General features: G+C 37.6%; 1 protein-coding gene across 1 annotated transcript in view; it reads left to right on the top strand.

Annotated features, from left to right (window-relative positions):
• OTOGL (otogelin like) overlaps window positions 1–25,199 on the top strand; it is a 153,278-nt gene that overhangs the window by 97,367 nt on the left and 30,712 nt on the right. Inside the window, exons 33-42 of the mRNA XM_060114241.1 lie at window positions 744–1,022; window positions 3,005–3,122; window positions 7,374–7,453; window positions 7,762–7,803; window positions 17,542–17,594; window positions 20,723–20,900; window positions 21,160–21,302; window positions 21,536–21,559; window positions 21,651–21,743; window positions 23,967–24,156. Coding sequence (XP_059970224.1) covers window positions 744–1,022; window positions 3,005–3,122; window positions 7,374–7,453; window positions 7,762–7,803; window positions 17,542–17,594; window positions 20,723–20,900; window positions 21,160–21,302; window positions 21,536–21,559; window positions 21,651–21,743; window positions 23,967–24,156 — 1,200 coding nt within the window. The remainder of the gene's footprint in view (window positions 1–743; window positions 1,023–3,004; window positions 3,123–7,373; window positions 7,454–7,761; window positions 7,804–17,541; window positions 17,595–20,722; window positions 20,901–21,159; window positions 21,303–21,535; window positions 21,560–21,650; window positions 21,744–23,966; window positions 24,157–25,199) is intronic.

Below are 25,199 nucleotides of genomic sequence, written 5' to 3'. Positions count from 1 at the left end.
CATTTAAATTAAGGAATTAAGACCTAAAGAAATTAAGGTTTAAGAAATTAAATCTAAAATCTCAATGAAGAAACTTATGCCATGGGTTTTATAAATATAAGGGAAACTTTTAAAGCACATAACAAAAAAGCAGGCACTTCTCAAATGCTTTGTGGTTGTTCATTAGCTTTCTTATCATCCTTGGGAAATAGACAACAATGTTAAGCAAATAGTCTTTTCTTCATGCAGTGATCACTTGCAAGAACACTTGCTCATTAAAAATCCAGTGATATTGAAATGCAGCACCATGTTTAAATTGATCTGTTTCTCTATTCTCTTTTTCTTTTCTATCGTCCAATTTAGCCATTTGTAGATTTTGTACATTTGAAAATGTTAAAGCTTGCAAGTACAAATGTGTGTCCAATTAACTGTTCAACTATTTGTATGGAATTGTACATTCTGGGGTCCTAAGTTGATACTTCTTTTTTTCCCCCAAAGACATGATCAATTATTTAAAAAATGGAACTTATCAAAGACTGATTATTTTTGGAGCTGTCACTTTATGCATTGCATTAAAACACTGCTTTTTCCTTTAGAGATCTTATAATTCATTTCTGAAATCTTTGAGATTGGCATTAACTATGTATGACAATTGTGCAGTTCTGTTTATGTCAGCTTTATAAATGAATTTTATAATGCCAGTGCTGATGATCTGCCTTCTCCAGAGAACCCAGGGAGTTGTCAAACACTGCTCTGTTTTACAGCATTGACACTTGTTTCCTTGGAATCTGCTGAAAGGCCAAACTACTTTCTCTATGTCCACGATGATGACACTCTTATTCTGAAACTGTGGGAGGTGAATTCAGCCTTTCATCGGAGAGCCACATTTTTTCACCATCAGGACCTCTGGATTCCAGGTTACAGTGCTTTTGAGTTATACAGCAAGAAAGGCTTTTTCATCATATTGACAGATTCTAGTGCCAAAGCATCAAAATATGATGATTCTGAAGAATTTAAACATTTAAGTAGCTTCAGCGTAGAAGGTATGTTTCCTGGGATCTTCAAATACAGATTAAGTAGATAACTTAAATAATGACAGAATATTTATTAGGTTTTAATTTAAAAATCATTTTTAATGTGTATAATTAGTTGCATGACCTTTTATGACCTTAGTAAGTTTCTTAACCTCTCTGCCTCTCAGTTTACGCATCTGTAAAATGGGAGAAATAATAATTCCTACTTCATAGGGTTATAGTATTACATAAGTAAATGTGGTAAATTGTTTAGAATAGCCTTAAATGATGTTATTTTTATGATTGCCTCAATGATTACTTTCAGTGCAGTCTGGGCTTTGGAAACAGAACTTACCCATGTCTCCTTGTTGTCTAGTTTTGTATCTACCTTTTCCTTCATTAGAAGGCAACTTCTCATATAGTTTGATTCTTAATGATAAAGACAATGTGTTTATCTCTGTTCTTTGAATACTACGGAGTCTGGTTCCACTGACCTCTAGAAGATTTTTCTGGTTCAGCAGAATCCTGGTCTTATTTCTAGAGATCCTTGCTGTTCTATAGCTATTGAGTTTTCTAAATTTCAGAGCGGAATCCTCACTGCCTTTTCCAGTGTTTAAAAGTCATGCTTTATTTTCAAAACCTAAGAGTTCGATATCTGCCTTGTGTCTCCCAAACAAATTTTTTTCATTGTAACAGACTCTTCTAAGTCAGTCTAAGAGAGCTAATCATTTGCCTTTTTTTGTTGTGGATACATTTCTATAAATCTCTTTGGATTTTAGAAAATTCAAACTGAGCTTCAAATTTTTGCCTATTGAATGGGGTTCCTGGACTCATGAGAAAAAGAGTCATTGACATGGCTATACAACATTCTGTAGAGTGAGCGTGATATTTTTACTTGAATTTACTTAAAAGTTGACTTTTGCAAGCCTTTATTTCCTCTCCAATACACAAATCTCCATTAGAACCAGACCCAGTGGCCTTACCTGAGCTTTGGACAACTGCAGCCAGTGGCATCATCAAAATCTCAGAAACTCATCTTTCCAAACCTAGGATACACTAGGGGTTTATTCTAGTCTTGGAACCAACCCTCTCTCATGCCCCATGATCCTAGTAACCCAGGTCTAATGAGTATTTTAATATTTAGATGCATAGGTGCCTTCCAGAAAGCCTTGTTTTCCTTCTCATACCTTGGAATTGAATTCCATATCTGAAGTCCAAGAAACATAACCTGCTTCCTGAACTTTCTCCCTTATGGAGCTCTCTCCTTCAGAGATAGTTTTGGACTGCTGCAGAAGGACTGGTCTATGATGTGGGAAGGGGAAAATATTAGCAGAGTGTGCAGGAGAAAAATCTTTAGTCAAGGAAGGTTTTTCTAACTACAAGCATGTATTATTAAAGCCTATTCATTCATTTTTGTCATTAGATAATACTTACCATGTACGAGGCAATGAGCTAAATTCTGTGAGAAGAACAAAGATGGGGTGTTTTCCTTACGTCTGATGTCAGGCAATAAATATGTCTTTGGTCTTGCCATTTTTCCAGTTGTTTGAATTTGGCAAGTCACTTGGCTCCTCTTGGCCTCAATTCCTTCATTTATAAAATGGAGGTCATACCCACTCAACAGGATTGTTGCAAGGATAAAATAAAATTATGGACAAAAAATTATTTTGCAAAAAATAAAATTCCAAACAAGTGTATGCTATTATCATGATACATAGATCAATGAACACCCACTAAACATAAAGAAAGGAAGAAGAGTTAGAATTTTCCTTGGCCTCCTGCACCTCTTGCTTTTTTAAATGTTTGGAAGACAAACTAACATTTTGATATTCAACCTGAGCATGAAATGCTTTGATCAGCAAGCAATTACAATGCTTTTTATTCCCCATAGCCCTGTCTTTTCCACAGCATTATAGTCAAAGAAAGATCAAACCCTAAAGGTTTACTATCAAAAATCATTCTTTTTCAAGCTGTCCATTTTTGTACACAATCTAAATTTCATTTTTCCCCAGAAATCCAGGCAGCAGTGCCTTACAGGAGGATGTGTGAATGGAGATATGAACCTTGTGCCACTCCCTGTTTTAAAACGTGTAGTGACCCTGCAGCGCTAGCATGTAAATTTCTTCCACCGTAAGTCATGTTTAACCATTCATGAACGGATTCTAGCATTAGCAGATTCTGCTGTCAGTGATGTTTTTTTTAGATTAAAAAAATTCTTAACAATAATTTGTTCTAGATACTCATTCACGAATTTATTTTGTTTTATTCAAGCAGTAGTTATTGAGGGTCTGCTATATGCCAGCAATTCTTCTAGCTGTTAGGGATACAGTATTGAACGAAGTATTTACCTTTCCGCAGCTTAAACATTTTGTTGCATTGAGGCAGAGAATAAAAAATAAAAATGTAAATATATAATGCAGTATATTGTTAGATGGACTTATGTATTCTGGAGAAAAATAAGGGAAGGTAAGGGAAACAGGGAGCATCAGGCAGGTGTGTGTGTGTTTGCTCATTAATGTAGGGTGGTCAGGGAAGAATAGGCTGACAAGGTGACATCTAGTAACAGATGTGAAGGAAGTGAGGGAACTAGCCATGTGGATATCTGGGGAAAGAGCCTTTCAATCTGAGAATCGTGTAAAGGTCCTGAGATGGGAATGTGTTTGGTGTGCTTGAGGATGAGCAAGGAGGCCAGTTAACTGGAGCAAAGTGAACAAAATTGAGAGGTAGGAGAAGAGAGCAGAGAATCATAGTGCTGGGTGAATCATACAGGGCCTTGTAGCCTGTTGTGAGGACTCTTTTTTTTTTTTTTTTTGCGGTACGCAGGCCTCTCACTGTTGTGGCCTCTCCCGTTGCGGAGCACAGGCTCCGGACGCGCAGGCTCAGTGGCCATGGCTCATGGGCCCAGCCGCTCCGTGGCATGTGGGATCTTCCCAGACCGGGGCACGAACCTGTGTCCCCTGCATCGGCAGGCGGACTCTCAACCACTGCGCCACCAGGGAAGCCCTGAGGACTCTTTTTCTCTGAGTAACGTCCTGGTGTCTTTTGGGCAGAAGAGTGACAGGATCTTTTAAAAGGTTTACACTGGCTGTTGCACTGACTTTTGGTGAGGGGAAGAACAGGGCAGGACTGGGCAGTAATACAGACACGACGGGGATTTGACTGGGTTGGTAGCCCTGGAGGTTATGTGGGAAGTGAACAGATTCTGGATATATTTTGAACTTAGGGCCATAAGGAATACGGATAGAGTCAACGTCAGTTATGAGAGAAAGAGGAGTTAAGGACTCCAGTTCAGGTCTCAGCATTTTGTAGGTTTCAGAATCATATGAAATCACCATTTTTGTGGTCAAAACTGGTCAAATATCAACAGACTCGAATGATTTCAATTTAATGGAAGGGCTGAGTTGCCATTTACTAAGATAAGGAAGATGTTAGGAGGAGCAGTTTGGAGGAAAAGCCAGGAATTTTGTTTTGAGGATTTTAAATTTCAAACTGAAAATTGTTCGTTGGATTTGGTGATCTGGAGAATAATAGGAAGAGGCAAAATGGAGATAAGCAATGTAACAGCTTTTTTTTTTTTTTTTTTAAGGAGTTTTGTTTTAAAGGAGAACAGAGAAATGCAACAGTAGTAGGAGGGAATATTTTTAAATGAGTCATTTTCTATTAGTCATTTATGAGCTTCTGCTCTACGACAAACATGCACTAGAAAAGGTTCTGGCATATGAGTAAATGAGGTGTAACCCTTATTTCAAGGAGCTCACAGTCTTTAGGAAGAAGACAGGAACAATAGCAGATAATTGACAATACAGGGGAAAGAGGGCTAGAGGAATAACCACCACAGCAACTAGCACATTGAAGTATTTACAGCATGACACACACTGTGCTAAGTGCTGTGCAGTTGGTAATCTCATTATTCCCATTTTCAGAAGAGAAAACAAACCGAGGCACAGAGAAGTTAAGCAACTTGCCTCAGACCACGCAGTTTGCAGGCAGCAGAGCCAGAGTTTGAACAACTACATCCTGTTGGGTAACAGGTGCTATGGGAACAGAGAGAAGGAAATGATATTTCTGTTTATTTTCTTAAAAATAAAAACAACCAGTTCTTTCTGAAAAGAAGTCTTCACCATTCACTTGGACCCCCCACATTCACAAACCTATTTCCTGTCTCTTCTGGGAGCCATCGTGAGGAGGGGAAATAACAGGGGCCCCATAGGAAGGAGAGCACATGGGGGAGGAAGGAAGAAAGAGAGAGGGGCAAGGCCAGCCCTGGCACTGGGGAGGAAATGGAGCTATATTTTGAAGCCGCATTTGGCTAGTTTATGTCTTGTGGCATACCCAGTCTCCAGGGTGGTTGAACCCAGATCTTCAGTGCTTCCATTGTTTGGTCTGTAGCTCCCCCGAAGCTTCTTTTTTGTTATAGTTAGAACGCAGAGAAGAGACTAGGCGTGAAACGTCACCCCTGCCAAACTGTTTCTCATCTCTGTCTTCACCACTGTTTCCTTTCTACTTCTTCCGGTTCCCTGGGCTGAGGCACCTCATTATGGCTGCCCCTGGTACTTGCAGTCCTGAGGGGAGACTCAGGTACTGAGCTGGCGTGTCAACCTAGCCCTGCACGCCTCCTTCAAGTCCCCAGCAGAACCACCCTGCTTGTTCTAGATGATTTCAGTTTCTGGCACATAGCAAGTGTTGAAAATAAAAATATCTAGTGGAAATGAGAACTTTTATGAGAAAAGATGCCAACTAGCATACCACAGAGCCCATATGTGAGTAGAGCCATCCCTATTACATAATATACCTATTATAAGAACTCTTCTACATCTGAGGCATATTTATCAGTCAGAAGTTGACTAGATTACCAGTTGTATGACAAAATAAAGAGGACCCTGCTGTGTGCAACCATGATGACATTTTAAAGGAACAAGTTACTGGGTTTTGGAAGATGATTTTAAAACAATAGCTCTGGTTTTGACTTGCATAAAGCAACTGCAGAATAATTGAGTTGCGTAAAAAATGATGTTTATTTAATGTGAGGATAATCGACTGGCTCTAGTATTTTCAGTAATCTAGTAACTTTTTCTTTTTTGCTTGACAGAGTTTAGAGTAGGATAGGAATATCATATACTGGTTAAAATTTTATTATTTAAGTTCACTTTATGAAATAAATGATTGGTCTTATAAGCTGAGCTGTTAATGTTTTTTAAAAAAAAAATTGTGAAGGAGGTATCCAAGAGATGGCCAAAGGGTCTTCTGTTAAAAGAGAAATTAGCTTTTCTTGGTTTTGGATTTCCTTCCATGAACGAGTGCCCTCTGGTGGCAACACGTGCCCCTAGTGTCAAGTTAGTTCATTTCCACACTGAATTGGAAAGGGGCTGTATTTTTGGTCCAAATTTTTTACTTCATAGATAAGGCAAATGGAAATGTTTTAAAATATTAAAAATAGTATCATAGCCTGCTGCTGTATTTGAGAGGCAGACAAGCAAGCCTTTTTTAAACTATGTGTACCGTAATTCTCTCTAGCAGGTATGAATCTAATAATTGGCTGTACATGAAGGATGTATTTGTCTTGAATCAGAATAAATTGGACTCTGAGCCCCAACTGGACGAGAAGGAAGACTTTACCTCAGTCATTATCTTGGCTTCATTCCCTTAGAGGATAAGCATTCAGGATGGTCCTGCCTGTTTTTGGCCCCCGATTCCCAAGCCCATGCTTCTTGAAATGTGGGCCTCCTGATTTCATGTGCCACACACAAGACCAGACGTTTCGGGGCTTGAAATTCAGTCTCTTTAGGCTCATCTACAACCACCTCCTCCCAGAGCACGGCCACTGTTTGGGGCACAGGCCCCGAGGCTCTTGAGAACTGCAGCCTCTGCCCACCCCCTTCCCTGTTCTCAGAGAAGAGCAACCATGTCCCACCTCCATCTCTGCCACCCAGAGATGTCTAATTACTTTTCAATGACTTCAGGGCTTAATAATAAGCAGGGAGAGCCCCTGAGCATTCTGTTTTTGTTCTACCAACATCCTTATGGATATTCAAAGAGTGTGTCTCTCTGCTTATATGTGGGGGAGTATAGGAAAGTAACAGTATGATGAACATAGAGTAAAATCACAATTATAGAACACGGCCTTAGTGTGTCCCAAACATAAGTGTATGTTTTGAGTATTCTGTGTTCAGATTCTGCCTCAGTCATGAATATTTCTTTATCATCCACTAGCTTGTGATTTCGTACGATGAGGTATGATGGGATAATAGCAAGCAGAACACTGCTTAGTGCTTGACAAGGATAGAAGAAGTTTAGGAAAACTGTATCTGAGTTTCCTACATTAAATGTAATATATGTTTATATTAAAATTTTTTTCTTACTTTAATTTTTTTTCATCGAAAGGGTTGAAGGATGCCTGCCCTACTGCCCTAAAAGTATGATCCTTGATGAAGTCACTCTCAAATGTGTTTACCCAGAAGACTGTAAGTGTGAACCTTACTTCACTTCTTCTGAAAAGGAAAATACTTGAATATTTTTTATATGATGACAAGTGATTATAAACAGAAGTTTTAGATAGACAGTAAACTTTCATGAGATTCTTATTCATTGTCCTTTTCAAAGTTTTTGGATTCTGAATTACTTTCTAAACCATGTAAGTCTTTGCTCTCACATTCCTCCTGCATCCTCTCTCCCAAAGTATTTTCCTTAAAGCTAAACATCCTTATATGAACTATGTGGGCTTCACTTTAAGCAAAACAGATTAAAGAAGAGTATCTTTGCTTCTTTGTAGGCATACCTCTGATTCCCACAGAACCAGCATTAATTTCTCCAGGTAAGCCATCTCTACCCGTGTTTACAAGTATCGTTACAACTTTAGACACTAAACGTAGCATAATGTAATTTACATCTTGGCACTCCTAAACAGCTGCTGGTGTTAGTACTATCGCATCCGCGAGGGAACCCAGGAGTCACTTTGGTCTCACTAAGTAGCTGTTCACTGGATCCACAAGCCACATTTTCAGAATGGCTTCTACACTTGGTCCACCTCTGTCCCATTTTAGTTAGTATAGATAATAAGGACTTCCCTCACATTTTTGCCTAGAATTTAGCTTTTGCTAAATCCTGATTAAATTTTCACAGTGACTAAGTTGATGCTGAAGAGACCTTAAGGCAAATGAAGTCATCCTTTAAGCACCTTTATTCTCATTCCTGTGTTCTCTCCCAGCCTCTGGAGGAGGCATTCTGGGCTCAAACCCTCACTTCGCTCCCTCACTGTGAAGCTTGCCTCAGGAAAGGATTGAATAAATCCACTCACAGTGAGGCTTGACAAACCTAATGTATTATATCTCCTGGGGTTATAATTTAGAAAAATTCAGACATTTATTCTTTAAATACGTTTGACAAGCTTTCATTGAGGGTCAACACTGCCAGGTACTGTCCTGACACTGGGGGTGGGGAGGGGGGAGGAAGGGAGAATGGTGAACAAGTCACAGCTCCAACCCTAAAACAGCGAGTAGTCCATAGGCTGTCGTGATATTACAGTAGGAGTAAGTCCAAGCGGTAAGCAGGGGGGGTCTTATGCTGGACGTGGTCTCAGTTGGGTAACAGAAGGTCAGAGGTGGATAGCTAGGAGAAGGAGGAAGTGTGTGCACGTGCAAAGGCCTGCAGCCGAGAGGGAACCTGTCACACAGAGGGGCTTCAAGCAGGTCATCGCACCTTGAGAGTGTGGTGTGGGGGAATTGTGCCAAGAGATGGTGTGGAAGAGATGTTTAGAGGCCAGATCACAAACGGCCCATGACAGGAAAGTTGTTGGGTTTGTGTTTTTTTCTGAAGGCCATGGCGAATCACTGGAGGATTTTAATAAGTCCTGTGACATCTTCCAAATAATAGTCTCACTACCATCATCGCTATTACTACTATTCTTTTTTTTAAATTATGATATTTATTTATTTTTATTTTTTTCACACACACACTCTGTATTTTATTTTTACAAGAGATAAATAAACTGACACCAAGCATTGTAAATGCATGACCACAACAAAAGCAACAGTGATTGCAATTACCAAACACGAAACACACTCATGCTATGTCATAATATTGACATTCAGTCCAGGAGTCCTCCACTGTAACAGCTCCTTTACTTTGCAGTGAAAATTGATTTGTATAGTTTTTGTCTCTGAGTCCTTGTGGGATTTTTTTTATTTTATTCAAACAGAAAGTCACAAAGATTATAATCATCCTCACCAGTTCACTCAGTCCCATGTAATTAATTTTTTCATCTTGATCTTTTGTTAGGACTTTTATGAATTCATCAGTTTTCCATTAGAGTTCTGAAAATGCTTATTCATTCAGTTCATCAGTATAGTCAGTTACCAGAAACCTGTACTTGTCAGTCTTTTCCATGAATTCCTTGAAGATGAAACCCTTTTATAGGAACATTTTTGCAAAAGCATCAGAGTACACCCAGAACTGTCTGTAAATGACAAAAGACTTAAAAATGACCATGGTTAAAGATTTGATGAAAGTTCATAATAATGCAGTTGACAAGGAAATTTAGTTATTTCTGAGATATACATTTTAAAGTAATAACTAGAATTATGACTTATAACATTATACCAGAACATATAAGATTTTTAGAAATTTCATGTAATGTCTGAATCATTTATATTAACATATTTCCATACAAATAACCCAAAGAAAGTTTAGTATTAGTTGTTTCTTTTTGTTTGTTTGTTTTTTTATACAGCAGGTTCTTATTAGCCATCAATCTTTTTTTTTTTTTTTTTTTTTTTTTTTTTTTTGCGGTACACGGGCCTCTCACTGTTGTGGCCTCTCCCGTAGCGGAGCACAGGCTCCGGACGCACAGGCTCAGCGGCCATGGCTCACGGGCCCAGCCGCTCCACAGCATGTGGGATCTTCCCGGACCGGGGCACGAACCCGTGTCCCCTGCATCGGCAGGCAGACTCTCAACCACTGCGCCACCAGGGAAGCCCCTGAGGGTTGTCTTTTCATCTTGTTTATGGTTTCCTTTGCTGTGCAAAAGCTTTTAAGTTTCATTAGGTCTCATTTGTTTATTTTTGTTTTTATTTCCATTACTCTAGGAGGTGGATCAAAAAACATCTTGCTATGATTTATGTCAAGGTGTGTTCTTCCTATGTTTTCCTCTAAGAGTTTTATAGTGTCCGATCTTACATTTAGGTCTCAAATCCATTTTGAGTTTATTTCTGTGCATGGTGTTAGGGAGTGTTCTAATTTAATTCCTTTTTAAAAATAATTTATTTATTTTACTTATTTTTGGCTGCATTGGGTCTTCGTTGGGGTGTGCGGGCCTTCTCTAGTTGTGGAGAGTGTGGGCTACTCTTCGTTGCGGTGCACATGCTTATTGTGGTGGCTTCTCTTGTTGCGGATCATGGGCTGCAGGCTCACGGGCTTCAGTAGTCGCGGCACGTGGGCTCAGCAGTCGCGGCACACGGGCCCAGCTGCTCCGCGGCATGTGGGATCTTCCCGGAACAGGGCTCAAACCCGTGTCTCCTGCACCAGCAGGCAGATTCTTAACCACTGCGCCACCAAGGAAGCCACTCTAATTTCATTCTTTTACACGTAGCTGTCCAGTTTTCCCAGCACCACTTATTGAAGAGACTGTCTTTTCTCCATTGTATATCCTTGCCTCCTTTGTCATAGATTAGTTGACCATAGGTGCGTGGGTTTATCTCTGGGCTTTCTATCTTGTTCCACTGATCTATGTTTCTGTTTTTGTGCCAGTACCATATTGTCTTGATTACTGTAGCTTTGTAGTATAGTCTGAAGTCAGGGAGTCTGATTCCTCCAGCTTCGTTTTTTTTTCCCTCAAGACTGCTTTGGCTATTCAGGATCTTCTGTGTCTCCATACAAATTTTAAGATGATTTGCTCTAGTTCTGTAAAAAATGCCATTGGTAATTTGATAGAGATTGCATTGAATCTGTAGATTGCTTTGGGTAGTATAGTCATTTTCACAATATTGATTCTTCCAATCCAAGAACATGGTATATCTCTCCATCTGTTGGTATCATCTTTAATTTCTTTCATCAGTGTCTTATAGTTTTCTTCATACAGGTCTTTTGTCTCCCTAGGTAGGTTTATTCCTAGGTATTTTATTCTTTTTGTTGCAATGGTTAATGGGAGTGTTTCCATAATTTCTCTTTCAGATTTTTCATCATTAGTGTATAGGAATGCAAGAGATTTCTGTGCATTAACTTTGTATCCTGCAACTTTACCAAATTCATTGGTTAGCTCTAGTAGTTTTCTGGTGACATTTTTAGGATTCTCTATGTATAGTATCATGTCATCTGCAAACAGTGACAGTTTTACTTCTTTTCCAATTTGTATTCCTTTTATTTCTTTTTGTCTCTGATTGCCGTGGCTAGGAGTTCCAAAATTATGTTGAATAATAGTGGTGACAGTGGACATCCTTGTCTCGTTCCTGCTCTTAGAGGAAATGCTTTCAGGTTTTCACCATTGAGAATGATGTTTGCTGTGGGTTTGTTGTAAATGGCCTTTATTATGTTGAGGTAGTTTCCCTCTATGCCCACTTCCTGGAGAGTTTTTATCATAAATGGATGTTGAATTTTGTCAAAAGCTTTTTCTGCATCTATTGAGATGATCATATGTTTTTTTTTCGTGGTACGCAGGCCTCTCACTGTTGTGGCCTCTCCCGTTGCGGAGCACAGGCTCTGTACGCACAGGCTCAGCGGCCATGGCTAACGGGCCTAGCCACTCCGCGGTATGTGGGATCTTCCCGGATCGGGGCACGAACCCATGTCCCCTGCAACGGCAGGTGGACTCTCAACCACTGCGCCACCAGGGAAGCCCTATCATATGGTTTTTATTCTTCATTTTGTTAATATAGTGCATCACATTGATTGACCTGCATATACTGAAGAATCCTTGCATCCCTGGGATAAATCCCACTTGATCGTGGTGTATGATACTATTAATGTGTTGTTGGATTCTGTTTGCTAGTATTTTGTTGAGGATTTTTACATCTATATTCATCAGTGATATTGGTCTGTAATTTTCTTTTTTTGTAGTATCTTTGTCTGGTTTTGGTATCAGGGTGATGGTGACCTCATAGAATGAGTTTGGGAGTGTTCCTTCCTCTTCAATTTTTTTTTTTTTTTTTTTTTTGCTGTACGCGGGCCTCTCACTGCTGTGGCCTCTCCCGTTGCGGAGCACAGGCTCCGGACACACAGGCTCCGCGGCCATGGCTCGCGGGCCCAGCCGCTCCGCGGCATGTGGGATCTTCCGGGATCGGGACACGAACCCGTGTCCCCTGCATTGGCAGGCGGACTCTCAACCACTGCGCCACCAGGGAAGCCCTTCCTCTTCAATTTTTTGGAAGTGTTTGAGAAGGATGGGTGTTAGCTTTTCTCTAAATGTTTGATAGAATTCACCTGTTAAGCCATCTGGTCCTGGACTTTCATTTGTTGGAAGATTTTTAATCACAGTTTCAATTTCATTACTTGTGATTGGGCTGTTCATAGTTTCTATTTCTTCCTGATTCAGTCTGGGAAGGTTATACCTTTCTAAGAATTTGTCCATTTCTTCCAGGTTGTCCATTGTATTGGCATAGAGTTGCTTGTAGTAGTCTCTTAGGATGCTTTGTATTTCTGCAGTGTCTGTTGTAACTTCTCCTTTTTCATTTCTAATTTTATTGATTTGAGTCCTCTCCCTCTTTTTCTTGATGAGTCTGGCTAATGGTTTATCAATTTTGTTTACCTTCTTAAAGAACCAGCTTTTAGTTTTATTGATCATTGCTATTGTTTTCTTTGTTTCTATTTCATTTATTTCTGCCCTGATCTTTATGATTTCTTTCCTTGTGCTAACTTTGGGTTTTGTTTGTTCTTCTTTCTCTAGTTCCTTTAGGTGTAAGGTTAGATTGTTTACTTGACATTTTTCTTGTTTCTTGAGGTAGGCTTTTATAGCTGTAAATTTCCCTCTTAGAACTTCTTTTTCTGCATCCCATAGGTTTTGGATTGTCGTGTTTTCATTGTCATTTGTCTCTAGGTATTTTTTGATTTCCTCTTTGATTTCTTCAGTGATCTCTTGGTTATTTAGTAACGTATTGTTTAGCCTCCATGTGTTTGTGTTTTTTACGTTTTTTTCCCTGTAATTCATTTCTAATCTCATAGCGTTTTGGTCAGAAAAGATGCTTGATATGATTTCAATTTTCTTAAATTTACTGAGGCTTGATTTGTGACCCAAGATGTGATCTATCCTGGAGGACGTTCCATGTGCACTTGAGAAGAAAGTGTAATCTGCTATTTTTGGATGGAAAGTCATATAATAATGAACGAAATCTATCTGATCTACTGTGTCATTTAAAGCTTGTGTTTCTTTGTTAATTTTCTGTCTGGATGATCTGTCCATTATTGTAAGTGAGGTGTTAAATTCCCCCACTAGTATTGTGTTACTGTCGATTTCCTCTTTTATAGCTGTTAGCAGTTGCCTTATGTATTGAGGTGCTCCTATGTTGGGTGCATATATATTTATAATTGTTATATCTGCTTCTTGGATTGATCCCTTGATCATTATGTAGTGTCCTTCCTTGTCTCTTGTAACATTCTTTATTTTAAAGTCTATTTTATCTGATATGAGTATAGCTACTCCAGATTTCTTTTGATTTCCATTTGCATGGAATATCTTTTTCCATCCCCTCACTTTCAGTCTGTATGTGTCCCTAGGTCTGAAGTGGGTCTCTTGTAGACAGCATATATATATGGGTCTTGTTTTTGTGTCCATTCAGCAAGACTGTGTCTTTTGGTTGGAGCATTTAATCCATTCATGTTTAAGGTAATTATCAATATGTATGTTCCTAATACCATTTTCTTAATTTTGGGGGGGTTTGTTTTTGTAGGTCCTTTTCTTCTCTTGTGTTTCCCACTTAGAGAAGCTCCTTTAGCATTTGTTGTAGAGCTGGTTTGGTGGTGCTGAATTCTCTTAGCTTTTGCTTGTCTGTAAACCTTTTGATTTCTCCATCAAATCTGAATGAGATCCTTGCTGGGTAGAGTATATCATGCCACTGTATATCATGCCAGGCTGCAGGATTGTAGTTCTTCTTGCTTCTGCTGTCTGCCCTCTTGTGGATGAGGCTATCTAAGAGGCTTGATGGGAGGGACTGGTGGTGGGTAGAGCTGACTGTTGCTGTGGTGGGCAGAGCTCAGTAAAACTATAATCCCCTTGTCTGCTGATGGGTGGGGCTGGGTTCCTTCCCTGTTGGTTGTTTGGCCTGAGGCAACCCAACACTGGAATCTACCTGGGCTCTTTGGTGGGGCTAATGACAGACTCTGGGAGGGCTCACGCCAAGGAGTACTTCCCAGAACTTCTGCTGCCAGTGTCCTTGTCCCCACGGTGAAACAGAGCCACCCCCGGCCTCTGCAGGAGACCCTCCAACACTAGCAGGTAGGTCTGGTTCAGTCTCCTATGGGGTCACTGCTCCTTCTCCTGTGTCCCATTGCACACACTACTTTGTGTGTGCCCTCTAGGAGTGGAGTCTCTGTTTCCCCCAGTCCGGTCAAAGTCCTGCAATCAGTTCCCACTAGGCTTCTAAGTCTGGTTCTCTCGGAATTCCTCCTCCCGTTGCCGGACCCCCAGGTTGGGAAGCCTGACATGGGGCTCAGAACCTTCACTCCAGTGGGTGGAGTTCTGTGGTATAAATGTTCTCCAGTCTGTGAATCACCCACCCAGCAGTTATGGGATTTGATTTTACTGTGATTGCGCCCCTCCTACTGTCTCATTGTGGCTTTTCCTTTGTCTTTGGATGTGGGGTATCTTTTTTGATAAGTTCCAGTGACTTCCTGTCAATGATTGTCCAGCAGCTAGTTGTGATTCTGGTGTTCTCGCAAGAGGGAGTGAGAGCACGTCCTTCTACTCCGCCATCTTGGTTCCTCCCCAACTCATTACTCCTATTCTTAATAGCTACCATTTACTGAGTACTTACTATGTGTCAGGTATTGGAGTACAGACTTTGCATGTATTTAATCTTTATGAGAAACCTAAGAGAGAGGTCTTTTTATTAGCACTGTAGAGATGAGGAATTACTCTACTGCTGTAAAATTTTAGGCATCAGTGAATTTAGTATAGTTTAAAGCATATTTTGAGAGGGGCTGATGGTACTTTCCCTGTGTTGTATAATCTACGGAGTGAATAAGTTTAGAATAACACTGCATGTACTAAATCTGGGACATACACTGTTAATTCCTCTAAGTACTGCTGTCTACTTTGCATTCTGTAATATCCCCCCAAATCAATAGTCATTGTATATTTTAAACATCTAAAACAATTTAAAGTACCACAGTCACTATACTGGGGAGATAGATTTTACTCCATGACCCCCAGAAGTAAGAAAACTACCCTGTAAAATTATTTTTATTTGTAGATGATATGATCCTGTATACAGATTATTCTAAAGTATCCACTGAAACCTGTTAGCACTAATTAATGGGCAAATAGTTATACATCAACAAACTTACAGAAAAAAAAGACCAGTGACTAAAATCAGTTGTGTTTCTATGTACTAGCAATGAACAATCTAAAAATGAAATGAAGAAAGCAATTCTATTTACAGTAGCATAAATTATGTAGGAATACATTTGGCAAAAGAAGTATATGACTTGTACAATGAAAACTACAAAATGTTATTGAAGGAATTAGGAAGATCAAAATAAATGGAAAGCCATCTCATGTTCCTGGAATACTTAATATGGCTAAAATGACTATGCTCCCAAATTTTATTTACAGATTTAATGCAATACCTATCAAAATCCCAGTTACTTCTTTGCAGAAATTGACAAACTGACCCTACATTCATATGGAAATGCAGGGAACCTATAATAGCCAAAATAATCTTGAAAAAGGACAAAGTTGTAGGACTCATACTTTCCAATTTAAAACTTACTACAAAGCTATAGTTATTATGACAAGCTTGATTATTATAATTCTACCCCAAGACAGTGCTTATAACCCATTGATGATTTTAGAAAACAATGGACTACTTTATTGCTGAGACCACTCAGACCCCCAGTTATCAGAATTTTTCATGACTCTGTGCTTGCTCTGGGCTGGAACTTTGTCTCCTATTACTTTGCTCAAACATTTATGATGATGGAAATGAAGATATTTAAGTCTGAAAAAATATCATATTCTCTAGAAGATACAACATCTAATATACCATGGACACTGTTTATAAGACCAAGCAATGGGAATTTTTATTCTACTTCATTTATTTTGTAAGTTAGAAGCCATAAAATAAGTACAAAATTAAGGTTATTTATGGAATTTATTTAACAAAAAAATAAAAGTTTTGTCTAATGTCATTGTGGTAGGCTGAATAATGGCCCTCCAAAGATGTCCATGTCTTAATCCCCAGAATTTATAAATATGGGACCTTACATGCTAAAGGGACTTTGCAGATGTCATACAGTTAACAATTTTGAGATGGGGAAGTTATCCTGGATTATCCACGTGAGCCCAGTGTAATCACAAGGGTCCTTATAAAAGAGAAGGAGGAGGGTCAGAGAGAAGGTGTCACATGTCAGATGTCAGAATCAGCAGGGAAGGAGAAAGGGAGGGAGGGAGAGAGAGAGAGAGAAATTGAGATTTGAAGATATTATTCTGTGGCTTTGAAGATGGAAGAAGGGACCATGAGTCAAAGTATTCAGGCAATCCATAGTTGGAAAAGGCAAGGAAACAGATTCTTCCATAGGGGCTCCAGAAGGAGTACAGCCCTTGCTGATGTCTTCATTTTAGGACTTCGGACTTCCAGAACCACAGGATAATAATTTGGTGATGTTTCAAAACACTAAATTTGTAATAATTTGTTAACAGCAGTTATAGGAAACTAATATAGTCATTTTTAGATGGTATCAACAATGGACACCACAGTTACAGCTAGACAAAATTTCAGCCATTCATTTTCACTCTTCTACAGTCCTTCAGACTTTGAATATTTTAGAGGTACCTTTAGTACTAACAGAAAGCTTTGGAAGAAGTCTTACAAATGTGTTTACCAGTTGTGTTTTCCCTTTCCATGGATAACTCCTTCACCATACCCACCAACTGGGGTCTCCAATGGTTCACAGCATCAACTATTCTGCTTGCAAGGAAAACATTTTAGAGATTCACCAGGGAAATGAGTCAACCTCACTACTCATTTTAGAAATGCAACAAAATTTGTAACTCCTGAGCAATCTTTAGTGATACCATTGATATTTCTACCTGTTCAAACAAATTTGTTGACACCAACAAGGCAGTGAAGATGTTTCTAGGATGGTGCTTAAAAGCCAGTGCTCTGGAATCAAAATTGCCAAGTTCGAATTCTCCCTCTGACACTTACCAGCTTACCTCTCTACACCTTAGTCTCCTTATCTGTAAAATGACAATAATATTATTATCTACTTCACAGGGTTCTTGTTAGAATTAAATGAAATAATCTATATAAAATTTCTTAGCATGGTCTCTATCACAAATGAATTTTATATGTGATCAATACCACTCCACTAATGCAGGGGACCTCTTCATTTCCTTCAGGTCCAGAAATGACTACTCCATTTGACAAGCTAACACCTACGACAGGTTTGGAATGTGAGGTATGACTGAGTAATCTCTTCAGCTATTTGTCATTTCCTTATTGTGTCTATTCATGTTTCTGTATCACTATCCAGATGCTATTAAACTTCTTTTGGTATGCTCTCTAGTCTTTCTTTGCTAAATTAAATAAGCATTACATTTTAACAATTTTATTTCCTTAACTGTCAGATATTTCTTAGTAATTAGACTCTGGTCACACTAAGAAAAACAAATAAAATGCAACTGAAGTCTTAAGGATGATTCCTTAATAGTAGTAATTGTGTGATAGGTGTAATAATAATTACGTGTGATAACTTAATACTTTTATTTATTGATTTATTAATTGGATAATTTATTAACTTAATTATGTTTCTTTAATAATTCTTTAATGATAATAATTCTTTATAATAATAAAGAGCATATTGTGGGCTTCTCTTTGGGCATTCAAAAATATTTATTAAGCAGCTACTATATGCCAGGCACTGTGCAAGATGACAAATATATGCTAGTAAGCAAAAAAAGATAAGGTCATTGAATCCCAGAGCTAGTAATTGTCTTGGCTGAAAGTTGAGAAATTATCTCCTTATTCCAAATATGCTACTTGTTCTGATAAACCAATGATTTATTCAACCAATTTTTATTTAGCACTATTTCTGGCTAGGAATTATTCAGGTACCATAAATAAAACAACATAAAAGCAGGCAAAAATTCCTGCTTTCATGGAGTTTACATTTTATTGGATTCTGAAACAGCCAATAAGCAAAATAAATTACCAAGTTAAGTAAAACGCTAGAGATTGCTGCTCAGGAAAAAAATAAAACTATTTTCAATGAAATGATCCTCACCGATCCTCACTGAGAAAGTGACTGTTACTTTAGAGCAGAAAATCTGAAGAAGTGAAAGAGTGAACTACGCAAAGAACCAGGGCACCAGCGTTCCAGGCAGAGGGGCCACAGCCAAGTGCAAAGGCCCTGAGCTGAGAATGTATCTAACGTCTTAAAACAATAAAAGGGTAGCAAGGGGTAAAATAGTAGGAAATAGATTAGATTATGTAATAATAGTAGGAAATAGTAGGAAATAAACTAGATTATGTAGGGCCTTGTGGGTGATTGCGAAGACTGTGGCTTTCATTCTAAATGACACAGGAAGAGAAAAGGGAGATTTCTGAGCAGAGGAATTATATCATCTGATCTGTTTCAGGATCATTTTAGCTGCTGTGTTGAGAGTAGGGTGTAAAGAGACAATAGAACCAGTTAGGAGGCTATTGCAGGAATTTAGGCAAGAGATTGATGGTGATCTGGACCAGGTGATAGCATTGGAGATGGTGAGACATGTCTGGGTTCTGCATCTACTCTGAAGGTAGAGGCTACAGAAATTTCTGAAGAATTAGATGTGAGGTGTGAATGAAAAAGAGGCATTAAGGATTCTAAGAGTTTTGCCTTGAACAACTGAAGGATAAAGTTGGCGTTAATCAGGATGGGGAAATTGTGGGAAGTGAAGGTCTGAGGTGGGTATCGTCAGGAGTTCAGTTTTGCCACGTAAAGGTTAAGATTCCTCTTAGCCATCAAAAAGCTATGGGTACACAGATCTGGTGAACACAAGTGGAGTTTAGGGTAGAGGTCAAGTTAAGATGAAATTTTTGTAATTCTCAGTGGATAAAGGGTATTTAAAATTGTGGGATTAGATGAGATCACAAAGGGATTGAGTGAAGACAGGGAAGAGAGAAGGGTCACTACAGCTTCAACAGATTGAGAAACAATGACAAACATGCAAAGGATATTAACCACTGAAATAGGAGAAAATGGAGGAGATTGTAGGTGATCTGGAAGCCAAGGAAAGAAAATATTAAGGAAGATGGAGTAATAAGCTATACTAAATATGTTAACAGGTCAGCTAGATGAGGTCTGAGAATTGATCATTGAATTTAGCAATGTGGAGTTCATTGGTGACCTTGTTAAAGATTCTTTCAGTAGAGTGGAAGGTATAGATTCTTTAGGTGGTTTAGGTGTTGTAGTTTTCTTCTATCTCCTTTCATTTTCTGGGAGTTGATACAACTTATACACAGAAAATTTTGCAAGACTCAACTTGACTATTTGCCTACTTTTGGCTTTTAAATTGAGAAGTCCTCTCTTAATAGTCTCACTATTTAGAAAACTGTTTACCCTCTCTTATCCTTGTTTTTTTTTATCATGTATAACACTGGAATGATAGAAACTGACCCATGAAATTTAGGGAGAATTAAATGAAAAAAGCTACTTTATTAGTGCATGATATATAATAGGTGCTAAATAGATGTTAATTTTTCTTCCTCCATCCCCTGAGATTCAGTATAGAGTAGTGGTTAAGAGCACTGGTTTTCAGGGCAACAATGCCTGAATTTAAGTTCTGACTCTACTATTTACTAGCTATGAAACTCAGGGCAAGTAAATTTGACCTTAAACCTGATTTTCTATCTATGAGATAGGGAAAAATATTAGCTCCTACCTCAGAGGGTGTTTTTGTGGGAATAAAATGGACTAATTAGAACAATGTCTGGAGCATAATAAGTGTTATATTATTTATCATTGCTATAGTTATTACTATAATTTATATAGAATGTAATTTATTAAAAAATCTACCACTTATTTATTTTTTATTTATTTATCTAGAAGTCTGTGAGCTATATATAAAAAGTAATTTATGATTCTATCCAGGTGCTGTCAAACTGATATCACATTTGATTTTTAATGAAATATTTGGATAATATTAAGTTGTAATTTTTTTAAGCTGACATTAACAGAAGTCTTAATCATATACTAGCTTTATACAACATAATATGAAAGGTTGACTGCCACTGTATAAGTCTGCTTGTAAAGCACTAATCTAGACAATTTAGGACAAGACTTCAGTTTGCTCAGAAGTTGGGTATCTGGGCAATTCTGATAATCAAATCAATATTAAGGTAAAGTTTAAATGAAGTTCATACTGAGTATTTCAGAGAGGATACCTCAACAAAAAGCTGTAGTGAAATTTTAATTGTTCATCTTTCAAAAGCTTTTGTATTTAGGAAATGTACACTATAAGCAATGTGAATGGGAAATTTAAAAATTAATTTAAAACATTAGTTGAAAATGGAAAAATATGCATTAATTTTCTTTTTTATTAACAGCCTCAACAATTTGATCCTGTTTATAATTGTACCCAATATATATGTCTTAATATGGAATGGAAGTTGTACAACTGGTCTCTTAATTGCCCAAAGGACATAGAAATGCCTGACTGTGGTTTCCGGGGAAGACCTGTTCAAGTGAACAGCGATATTTGCTGCCCTGAGTGGGAATGTCCGTGTAAGTCTGCATTCCTTACATGGCAATAAATTTTTAATCGGGGGAGATTATTATTTTTTTTGAAGCAATCACCTCATCAAGACAAAGTTATTGTTGAACTTTCTTCATTTGATTTATGATTTTGATTCCCAGTAACTTTTAGAGTTGCTTTTTGTCAAACATAAGGAGACTAATTTAAAAGATGTTTTTAAAGGAGCAGTTATTACTGTAATACAAATAATTAGTTAATAGACTAAATCTACTCTCTACCACTTTTTAGGTCGGTGTTCCATGTTGTCAGAACTCAGCATTATTACATTTGATGGAAATAATGCAGCATTGTATAGTATGGCTTCTTATATCTTAGTAAGAATTCCTGGGGAAGTTATAGTTGCTCATATTGAAAAATGTTCCATGAATCAGGTAAGTCATAATCTATTCTTCTGTCATTTCTTCATAAATCTAGTAGCGAAAGTATGTTGCAACATTAGGTATTCCCAGAGTAAGAAAGGACTCAACAACTCACTGAGATTTATCTTCTGGTACTTAAAACAAAACGTGTTTCATGTGAATATATTTAGAGGCATATAGTATTAATCCAAATAATGTGTTTAAAAGTCAAGTAATGTATTTTTTTAAAATGTTTTTTCTTTCAGAATGGAAACTCATTTAAAAAGCTAGTGAGTATCTGCAAAATGTCTAGTGAATTCCTTATGTTTATTGCTAAAATTATGTTTAACTCCATGAATTTCAATTTTCTTTCAAATTAAGGCTTCCTCTGGAAGAATCTCTGGACTTTGTTTTAACAAGTTAAATTTGACCACATCTCTACATAAAGTACTTGTCAATCGGGCAGCAAGAAAGGTAGGAACACAAAGTTAAAGCATGTCCTCATAATGGATGAAATTGAGAAATTATATAAGCACAGTTATTTCCAAAAAGAGGGGAAATTAAACATATCAGTGGACTTTCATTGCTATGATGTCTAATCATTCTTTTCATGGACAGTTTAAAATGTGTTTCATACTATTATATGTCTCCTACCATAACATGCCAACTGTGGCAAATGTTTCTCCCCTTTTGAGGTTAACTGAAACAGCCATGTTAAACATGCTAAAGCTCTCTTGGATAATATGAGTGGCCAGTCTTCTTAGTGTCAGAGCTAATGTTTAGTGTTTCAAATTAGACAAAGTGGAAATGATGTGAAAGAGAGGATCATAATGTTGCAAAGGGTAGCAGCCAAGAACACCCGAATGAAGACTACTGAGAGAAAAACAGATGGTAAGAGTAGTTTTGAAATGTTGACGCCATTAATTAAGTGAGAGCTTAAAAAAATGAAGGAATATTTAAATTTATTGAAATGAACTGAAGAAGAGCAATGCACCATTAAAAAGTTGGAAAGGAGCCATTTGATTTTATAGGAAAAACCTTTATCCAAAGGAATTATATTTACCAAATAGGAGTGAGTTATAAGCTGGATGCTTCACTCAGATCTACATGGTCGCTCAAAACTATAAAAAAATAATGTATAAAGATTTTGCTCAAAATGGCTGAGATGTTATATGCTTTCTGGAAATAATTCTGTTAGCACAGGCCATACATTCTGGACTGGAAAAGTGTTAAAGCAAGCCTAAAATGCAGTAAGATATCAGAAAGTTTAATTTTAAGTCAAACTTAAAATATATGAATGTGTTACTTTTTTGGACATGAGAATTTCTATATATACCTTTGATTTTAATGAGGTTGGTATATTAACAAGAAGTGGGTGGGAAATTAAACTCAAAACTGGTCCGTGCTGTTGTTGTGAACGTTTGGTTGGAAGGGCTTATTTTTGGCCTCAGCTGAACTGATGGCTGGTCATGTATTCAGTTGAAAACTTATTAACTTAAAAAATCATTTAATGAGTTTATGTGATAAAATGACACAGGTCCTGATCTCAAGTAACTTGCAGTTGTGTGGGGGGTGCATAAATGTAATTATCTGCCAATTAAAAGGCAGTAGGAGCTATAGTAATAGAGTGATGACCAAGATATCATGGAAACAGAGATACAGGTCATTGAAAAATGCAGTTTATAGGAGGGTCAGGTGGATATTTTTGGAGGAGGTGACACCTAAGATAAATCTTAAAGAATGAGTAGAAATTAACCAGGCAAAGAAGGCTATTTCAGCTTGAGGGTGGCAAGAGGAGGAAGATATAAAGATGAGAAATTGGATGGTTAGTCAGACAGAACTCTGAGAAATTTACTGCTAGTTACAGCTCATGGTTCCATGTCATCATTGTTATTTAAAGCACAGTTTTCAAAGTAAAAATCCTTGGATTCCTTATATTAGTATTACCAAGAAAGCGTGTTAAAAATATAAGATCTAGGATCCAATCCAAACCTTAGAAGTAGAATTTCTGGTAATCTTAATCTTTACCAAGCTTCACAGATGGTTATTATGAACATTATAGTTAAACAAACACTGATTTAGAAGATCAAATAGAGGACCCAGATTAAAGAAAACATCCTGAAAAAAACTTTATTATCTTTAATTTATATTAGGAGGTAATGGTATAATCAACATATATTGGGGGAAACATTAAAAAGCATATATAACTTAGAAGAAAGTTAGGTTTTGAAGAAAATAAAGGGCCATGAGGTTAGAACAAGTATTGACTATAGCAAGACAGCAAAAGAACAATAAAAGAATTTAGGAGTTGTGAGAAACTGTGGCAGCAGCAGAGAAATAGATTTTTTAGCATTTAAAAATAGTTTACATTGGGCCTCCCTGGTGGTGCAGTGGTTGAGAGTCCGCCTGCCGATGCAGGGGATACGGGTTCGTGCCCCGGTCTGGGAGGATCCCATATGCCGCGGAGCGGCTGGGCCCGTGAGCCATGGCCGCTGGGCCTGCGCATCCGGAGCCTGTGCTCCGCAACGGGAGAGGCCACAACAGTGAGAGGCCCGCATACCGCAAAAAGAAAAAAAAAAAAAATAGTTTACATTAAATCAGAAGAAATGGAATAATCTGAATTTTCCTAATTTTTATGAGTGTATATTAAAACATAAACATTGTTCTAATAGGTGTAAATGCATTATGTAATTTTAGGTAGAAGTGGATTCTATTGCTGTACCTTTGCCTTTTGCAAATCAAGATCTGTCCATAGAGGATTCTGGTTCAATGTATGTGATTACTACTCCAGCTGGACTAATCATAAAGTGGGCTCATCTTACAGGGATTGTAGACATTCATTTTGGCTCTCAATTTAACTTGTCATCTGACACAGAAGGACTTTGTGGTGAGCACTGCTTTTCAAATCTCTATTTCTTCTTTTTTTTTTCTGTTCACATTTCACCGTCTTGAACCCTCTTGCCCCGTTTTTTGGGTTGGAGAAGTGATGTTAACTTTCAGGTCCCCATGTGAATATACTGAAGGAAGCAACGTCTTTCCATAAATGGACTTAGAAGCAAGAAATAACAGTTCAACTTGGGTATTTTATGGAAATATATGCTTACCACTGTTTCTACAATACTGTTTGTATTCCTACGAGCTCATCTTTATTAAGCATTAATGAAGTGTCAGGCATTATTTTACATACTTTAACTCATTTAATTCTAACAGTAGCCTCAATAAGTAGGCACTAGTGTTAATTTATAAGTGATAAAAATGAGGCATAGAATGATTAAAGACTTAAATAACTTTGTTTCTTATTTTTTTAAGTTTGAAATCAAAGAAAACTTAGTTAAGTCATCTTGAAAGTTATATACAGGGAACACAATGTTCTGAATATTAGTCCCAGTTTTCTTATGAAGTGTAAAGCCTAGATGTACCTTTACACATAGGTTCCATAAGTGTAACCTAAGTGTAAAGGTACATCTTACACTTTCTTATCATAATATGTTACATAGATACATAGTGATAAGCCAAAGGAAACAAATTAGAAAAATCTCTAGGTACATAACAAAATAAAAAGAACAATTCTGGCTCTGGTGTCTGCCAGAGCTATCCCCTTTACAAATGTTTAAGTGAACATCAGTTTCCTTATCTTTAAAAGGGGAATAGTAAAATCTGCCTTCAAAATTGTTGTTAGAATTGAATGTGAAAGTTAACGTAAAACACTTAACACATTGCTTAATACAGTCAATAAATATTAGCTTAGTACAAATACATCTATTTTAAACTCACTAAATATTAATTGAGTAAAAGTTAATGGATCAGCTTCTGAGTGTCTGGCATTATGCTTGGTGCTGACAACTCAAAACAAATAGACCAAGTCCTTGCTCTCAACAAATTATGTGAAATACCCAAATTTCTTCTTCAAAAATGTAAAGCATTTAGTGG

Source organism: Mesoplodon densirostris, chromosome 11 (genome assembly GCF_025265405.1).
Source record: "Mesoplodon densirostris isolate mMesDen1 chromosome 11, mMesDen1 primary haplotype, whole genome shotgun sequence".
NCBI classification, from domain to species: Eukaryota; Metazoa; Chordata; class Mammalia; order Artiodactyla; family Ziphiidae; genus Mesoplodon; species Mesoplodon densirostris.
The sequence above is the reverse complement of the archived record's forward strand: the minus strand, read 5'-3'. Positions and strand labels throughout refer to the sequence as shown.